The 8,378-nt window shown below is 35.1% G+C and overlaps 1 protein-coding gene across 1 annotated transcript in view; it reads left to right on the top strand.

Annotated features, from left to right (window-relative positions):
* The first annotated feature begins 6,052 nt into the window (after positions 1-6,052).
* Positions 6,053-8,378, top strand: part of LOC140988662 (transmembrane 9 superfamily member 1-like) — an 11,332-nt gene continuing 9,006 nt past the window's right edge. The window contains exons 1-2 of the mRNA XM_073457700.1: positions 6,053-6,233; positions 6,893-6,971. Of these exons, the coding sequence (XP_073313801.1) occupies positions 6,144-6,233; positions 6,893-6,971 (169 nt within the window). The 5' untranslated portion in view covers positions 6,053-6,143. The remainder of the gene's footprint in view (positions 6,234-6,892; positions 6,972-8,378) is intronic.

Here is an 8,378-nt window from a genome sequence, read left to right on the forward strand (position 1 = left end):
CAAAAACTTATCACTAAAGTTTTATCAACGATGTAATTTTTTGTTTATATATAATAAAACTTGACAAAAACTTGTGTGAGACGGTCTCACGGATCGTATTTTGTGAGACGGATATCTTATTTGGGTCATCCATGAAAAAATATTAATTTTTATGCTAAGAATATTACTTTTTATTGTGAATATAGGTAGGGTTGACCTGTCTCACAGATAAAGATTCGTGAGACCGTCTCACAAGAGACCTACTCATAAAACATTATATGAATTAAATGATATTAAAGTGATATCTTAATCCATTGCTTTTTTTTTTATAAAAAAAAATGCTCAGACATTCTACAAAAATATGAATATGATTATAACCCTCTTTGTTGTATACAAATAATTTTTCTTCATATTTTCTGCATATAATAATTCAAAATTTAATCAATACAAATAAATATAAATCATATTATTTTTTCTTTTTAATTTTTTTAAAAATTTGTGGTATTTTAATTTTATTTATTCGATCATTTTATATTAGAACTGATGAAAGTGTTTAGATGTGTGTGAATAAACACCTCACAAAAATCTTTTCTTCTAAAACTTGGGACTTTCAATTGGTGTTAACAGTCAAGAACAAACCTCGATTTTCGTTGGGCACAACAGGTTATCTTTGGAAGTGTATAGACGAAGTGCAGAACAAACCGAATGGACTCAGTGGACTTAATGCAAAAGATAATTCAATAGAACAATGAGGTAAGCAAAAAATAATGACAGAGATATGTTTCTAGAAGTTTGAAACTAAAATTCTTTTATGCCTCTCATTCTCCTATTTTAAGAAGGTATTCACTAGAAGACTTTAAACAAATTGTTTCAATATAACTTATTGCAAACTAACTTAAACAATTTTAATGCAAAAAAACTCTTTCTAATTTTCATTAAAATTTGATTATAATATAACCTTGAGCACAATGTGAATATTAGAACAACATGGTTGATCCTAAAAGATCTTATTTAAACTTTTGAGTGTGTGCCAGATGACTTTCAGCATGATATCCGAAGAATACTTGAATATCTAAACAAAATAATGATTCATTGTAGATTGTAGAGAGTTTCTTGAATCTTCAATCCGCTTGTTGTACAAAGATTACAACATTCAAATTTGAATGTCTAAAATGAGATCATCTAAGGCATGATGCAAAAAATATTATACAGTGCCACATGTCCTTGTCTTTTACTTGAAATGACACACAACAATAAATGCTCGGGTACACTGACATTTAATGTCCATAATAAATTTGTCTTTTTCTTATAACATTCTTCCGAATTTGAGATTTGCTGAGAAAGAATTCGACCAATTTAAAGAATGCATATCAACTCCCCAAACTCGATTTAGTGACTTATAGATAGAATTGCTGAAGTCTTTTTATGATTAGTCTTTTATCTAGTTCTACTTAATTATCAAGAGACTTGTTGAATTTTTAAACTAAGTAATTTTTCACACATTTGTCGAATTGTGAGAACCTGAATTTCCAGCAGCAGCTAGCAATATTCAGCAGCAATGCAAGAAGTTCAGCAGAAGCTTCCAGCAGCAACTGATATTTCAGAAGCTGGTATTTTTTCAGCATATATAATCCAGCAACAGATAGAACCCAGCAGCAGAAGAGTTAAGTAGCGTGAGATTTCAGCAGACAGCTACTGATTCTGCTTATGACTTGTAACTGAAGCATTTAACATGAAATGAAGGCTGTTAATGGCACATCATGTGAGATTATGGCCATTAATGGGAAGGCTAACAATAAGAAATTTTCCTATAAATAACACCCTCCAATCTCTGAATTGGTGTTACACAAATCCTGAGTTATCACTTGAAATTCGAGCTAAGAGAGTGCCTTTGTTCAAGCAGAAAAATCTAGTAGCAACTTGCAGACTTCAACTGAAAGTTCTAGCAAATTACTGTAAGTGGGCTTATGTATAAATATCTTGAAACCAGTTTGATATCTTTTGTTTTGAAGCAAAGTATATATATTCTGAACATTACTGAATTCTGATTACTAATTACTGGCATCACCCCTTAGAGGAGAGAACATATAGGGGACTGATATCAGTTTAGCCATGAAATTCACAAACGTGCTCAGTGCTTACTTGCAAAATTTCTGATTTCTGTTTTGAATACTGATTCCTGAATACTGATTCTTGTTCTGAAAATAAGAGTTCTGTATATTATTTGTATTACTGTTTCTGTTGAAAATGATTTCGAAAACTGGGAGTTATTCCCGCCCCCGCTTACTGAGTGACGATCATATCACTCACCCACCAAACCCATCTCAGATAAGAACGAGGAAGAACTATTAGAAGAAGAAGAGCAGAACCAGTTCTGGGACTGGTAAAGAAGACTGTTATTTTTCAGTTCTAGATTATGTTTTTCCGCTGCATTTGTAGAAACAATGTTATGTCTGGTTTTACATTTCCGCCGTAAAACATTTGTTATTTGAGTTTGTATCAGACAATGAAATATTCAGTTTTATGAATAAAAAGACTGATTTCTGAATTTTGTACTTCTGAGGCTTGTTGTTTTCGAATGTAAATTTGAGAGTAACGCCGGTGTCGATTAATCCCGTCCCTAGGGTGTGACAGAAATCACCAAAAATTTTAATGTTATCCAACAATTTCCTTTTTGTTGTTGATGATGCCAACAACTCACCAATTAGGCGGGAAGCTGATCGTACAGTGAGACTCAATAATTTTATCCTTTGCAGCTTGAATGTGTTCCTTGAAATTTGTGTCTCGAATTTTCCGACAACCATTTTGGAACATTTTGTTTTTGAGTATTGCTGCAACGTCCATTATTGTACATTGATCGTACAGTTGCTTTTGTATCGTTGTGCAAAGCTGGAATCCATTTAGGTAAGCTCGTCAGCTGGGCTCTTCATCAGTTAAGCACTTCATCAGCTGGCCGGGCTTTTGAAGGTCTTCTGCTGAACTGCATGTCAGCTGGACAATCAGTTGAACTGGTTATTGATAATTCAGTTGGACTGGTTCAGTTTGATCAATCACTTGACACTTTCAGTTTGCTTCTCGAAAGCTTCAGTTTTGGCTCAGTTAACTGATCAGTTCGAACTTGATCAGTTTCAACATCCTGCGCACTTCGATAAATTATTAGTAACAAAATAACAAGTTTTGTTAACATCAATATCAAGATTGTGAACATGAACTGTTCCAACAATCTCCTCCTTTTTGATGATCACAAAACTTGAGCGATTAAAACGATTTTAAATTAAAATCTAAAAATTTAAAACTGATAAGAATCAAAAACATGTTTTTTTAAAAAAAATTAAAAGAAACTTTTCAATTTCAGGGATAAGAAAACTCCTCCTTAAGAACTGAATTTAAAAACGAGTTTAAAATCATTTTTCAATTCGAGGGATAATTTAAAGAAAACTCCCCCTCAAAAATTGAATTAAAAACTCCCCCACAAAAATATAATCGTTTATGTATTTAATGAAGTTTTAGCATCATTCAAACTGTTTAGGCAACAAATCTTAATATAACAGTTCAGTTACAAGAAATCTAACTGGATAAACATGATGTTTATTTAATCGAATACGCGTCCCTTGTATCATTCATTTACGTACACCAGAAGTGTAAGGGAAATTGCTACTACAATAGCAAACTTTAAATACCATCACATATCAGTTAGTTTCTACATAATAGAACTGGATATACTAACAACTGGTCGCCTTGAATGCTTTGAATGTTGCAACGATCTTGAGTCTCTTTGCCAGAAGAGCAATTAATTTTACTTGAACTTGATCTCTTTGCTGGCTAACTGGTCGAGCTGATTCTAAACTGGACTCAACTGATGCTGAACCACATTGATCATCTACTCTGATCCGATATGGCAATGAAGCCGCGGTATACTGCTGGTGATTAAGCTCCATTTTAATCATCCAACATCTCAACATAGTTGGGTTTCGTTTATTGATCAGCTAAACTTGTAGGTCTTTTGAACCTCTTCATCAGTTGAGCACTTCATCAGCTGGCCGGGCTTTTGAAGGTCTTTTGCTAAACTGCATGTCAGCTGGACAATAAGTTGAACTGGTCATTGATACTTCAGTTGGACTGATTCAGTTTGGGCAATCGGTTGGCACTTTCAGTTTGCTTCTCGAAAGCTTCAGTTTTTGCTCCGTTAATTGATCAGTTCGAAGCCTAATCAGTTTCAGCATCCTGCTCACTTCGATAAATCATTAGTAACAAAATAACAAGTTTTGTTAACATCAAAATCAAGATTGCAAACATAAATATTCCAACACTAACCAAGTTTGCACATTAGTGGATCCTCCTGATGGAATTGTTCCCAATATAAATAGATCCACAAGAAGAAAACCGGGACATATGAGAAGGTAGTGACCTTAAAGACTAGATTGATGACAAAATGTTATACTCAAAGACAAATAACTGACTATAAGAAAGCTTTTTGCCAATCAAGTCCAGTAGGATTTTATTAGCCATAGCAGCATGGTATGACTATGATATGTGAAAAATAGATGCGAAGACGATGTTCTTTAATAGAGATCTTAAGGAAGAGATTTACATGTTTCAACATGTAGGATCCACATAAATGAGAAGCGAACATAAGTTATGCAAGCTTCAAAGATCGATTTATGGTCTCAAAAAAATCAAGAAGTTGGAACCTTAGATTTGATAATGCTATCAAAGAGTTTGGTTTTATTCAAAATTCCGAGGAACCATGGGTGTACAAGAAAATTAGTGGGAGTGCAGTGACATTCCTAATACTTTATGTTGATGATATCCTCATCATTGAGAATGATGTGAGATTATTGAAATCAACTAAAGTAACACTAAGGTGTAAATTCTTCATGAAAAATATTAGTAAATCATCTTATATATTATTAATACAAATATATATATAGATCGAAGAAGACGTTGAGACTCATCCTAATCACTTATATCGATACAATAATGAAAAGGTTCTCTATGGATGGGTGCAAGAGAGGACATCTACATGTGTGTCACGGTGTTGTTCTATCTAATTCGATGTGCCCCAAGATACGTGGAGATAGAGATAATGACACGTGTTTCATATGCGTATTCTATTGGTTGCATAATTTATGGTATGATATCTACAAGACCTAATATAACATATGCTCTGAGTGTCACGAGCCAATATCAAGTCAACCCCGGTCAATTTTGTTGAAAATTCGTGAAATATATTCTTAAATACTTGAGAAAGACTAAGAATTTGTTCATGATTTATGAGGGTGGAGAATTGAGCTTGGAAGGCTACACTGATTCTAACTTCTCATGTGACATGGATCATTCAAAATCAACTTATGGATTTTTATTCTTTGGTTGGATGAGGAATTTTGTTCAAGAATTAGGCGTAATTTCCAAGGGAGTTCCACTCCCGATGTAATATGACAACACTGGTGCTGTTGCACAAGAAAAAGAATCAAGGTCTCACTAGCAATCCAAAAATATACTGAGAAAGTTCCACATTATTTGGGAGAATGTGGGAAGAAGAGACAGTGGTTGAAAGAGTCTCATCTGCTGATAACGCAGCTGATCCACTTATAAAGTCGGGACGGTGGACGACCGCACACTACCTCTGCCATCAGCGGGGGTTTTGAACACTGCTTTTGAGTCAAATATGTTAATAATTAACATTAACCTGACTTGGTCATCTCAAGACTCAACGACAACTCAAAATGAATTTCTATTTATTTTTTAGTTCATATATCAAAATTGCAGTGTAGTCATTCACGATTTCTTATCATTATAATTTAATCTCCATTTAAATATAAACTGAATGAATTATAAAAAAATATTGTACAATCACGTAATACGTGCGTCAGTGCACTAATATCAATTAAGTTTTAAACTTTATACTGAGATTAAGTTTTAATCTTATCATCTTGGTGGTTGGTTAATTTGGAGGCACCAAAAAACATTAACTAAAAGTTGAGAGGGTGGACGACCGTACACTGCTTTTGAGTCATTTGTATTAATAATTAACATTAACTTAACTTGGTCTCAACGACAGCAATCTTGGTCACTCCTCTCTTCTCCCTCCGACCGATTGACCCGACCCGGACCGACACGGCTCAGCTGAATCCACACTGCCATCCCGGCGACAACTATCAGTGATGCGGTCCACCGTCCGTTCATCATTTTCTTTTCTAACTGCCTTCCTATTCTTCATATCGGCGGCGCTCGCTTCTGAGTCTGATCACAAGGTACACACTGCATTTTTCCACTCTCAGTTGAGCCGTGAAGTATATAAATCTTGTTTTTCAGCTTCATTTTAGCTAATTCATTCATATTTGGATTAACGTCGCAATACATTAGTGGAATGGGTTAGATCTGTTTTCAAGATCTCTGAATTTTTCTGTTCAATGATTACCATTGATTCTGGGTCGCTGAAGAGCTGTGGTTTTGCCTGGGACACTGCGTATTCGGAAATCAAGAATGTATGCCTCGTAACTTGGGGAAAATCTTAGTTTATTCACCAATTAATGATATGTAGACGGGGTGGCATTTCTGGACATTTTATGGTTTATTATTGTAAAATTATACGTAACAAGAGGATTTTCTTTCTTTTTTTTTCTTTGAAAAATATTTATTCAGGAGTTTATGGGTTCATTTTGGGGGTAATGTTGAGCCACCTTATTGACGACAGTCACTGGATCATTGGTTGGCATGAGTGTCTTGTAGTTCCCAACCAATAATTTGAGGGAAAGTACATTGAGAATGATTGCACGGTATTCATGATTTGGATTTATTTGTGCGCTTGGTTCCCTTTTATGGACAATTCTGCATTTTCGCAAATCGACCTGTTTAAATCCTTTGTGGACTGTGCATCTTTTGTCTAACTCTCTCTTCTTTTTTCATGAAGTATCAGCCCGATGACCCCTTAATTCTTTGGGTAAATAAAGTAGGTCCATACAATAATCCTCAAGAAACATATAATTATTACAGTCTTTGTCACGCCCCGAGACCGAGGCGTCGGTGACATCCGACATTGTTTAACAGTTACTTGAAAACAATTAAGCCTCGTATCGAAATGCCAAAAACCAGTCTTTTTCATAAATAAAACATTGTCTTTACTTTGACAATAGAATAAAAATACATCAAGATTGCGGAAGCGAAATAAATACAAAGTCTTGAGTCTAGATCTTTTGGTGCGATCACCAGCCCCAGAACGTCTCATGTTCCTCCTCGCTCCATTGTTCTTCATTTTTATCTGGGGATTGATGTAACGGGTGAGTGCTTTGGGAAACACTCAGTAAGTAGGGGCCGATCGATTACCACAAATACATATAAAGATAATTTTAAAACATCTTTTAACAGACTTTCAAAACTTATCATATCAAACATTAACCGAATCAGACTCGAAGGGTGAAACATAACTTATCAGAACAATTCAGAACAGATCAGATCAGAACAAACGGAACACTGTTATTCATCTCGTCATCCATGGTCAAATTGTCCCCCATATGTTAGTCCTCTAAGGGGTGAGGCCAAAACACAGTTTTATACCCACTGATGGGGGCCATAACACAGTTTTATACCCACTGATGGGGGCCATAACAGAATTTACAATCGTCGTTCCATATCCAACTCGAATCATAACAGTGTATTACAAAATCAGATTCATCAAACAGTACTTATCAGAATTATGAGAGGACTCAGCAGATTCAAAGAACGTCGAGACCAGAAGAACATATCGTACATCGATCGAGATTTTATAATACATAATATAGCATTTTTCGAAAATGATTTGACACACATACAAGCATGTCATACTTATAGAAATTTTAAATTAGAAAGAAATACATAGCAAAAACCCACTTACCGAATTCGAAGGTGTAGTTTTCGAAATTGCCAAGTCCTGAAGTACAACTCCCGTTGAATTTCGGTCAGACGGTGACCGAAACCTTGCAGTATTTTGCCTAGATTTATGAAGCAAATCCAGCAGCATTTCGACGTATCTTCTGATCACTCGGACTGCACGAAGCCTTCCCCCTTTTTCTTCTTGCCTTAGACGTCGAAATGGAGAGTAGAGGAGAGAAGAGGAGAGGGATGAATTTTTGTGATGATTTTAGGTGTGGTCTCTTCAACATACAATGGTGTATTTATAGGTGAGATTTTGCCCTTTGAACTTCCTCATGGCCAACCCCTTGCATTCCAAGCAAGTATTAATTGTGTTCATTCATTCATCCATGCACACCAAGAGTCACTTTGGTATATCAAGGGTCATCTCTTTCATAATAAATTCATCCATGCACACCAAGAGTCACTTTGGTATATCAAGGGACATTTCATGCATAATGAATTTGTCTCATCCCTTTGATTGTATTCGAAAATTTCGGGTTCTCACA

This window comes from Primulina huaijiensis, chromosome 11, assembly GCF_012295235.1.
Source record: "Primulina huaijiensis isolate GDHJ02 chromosome 11, ASM1229523v2, whole genome shotgun sequence".
Taxonomy (NCBI): domain Eukaryota; kingdom Viridiplantae; phylum Streptophyta; class Magnoliopsida; order Lamiales; family Gesneriaceae; genus Primulina; species Primulina huaijiensis.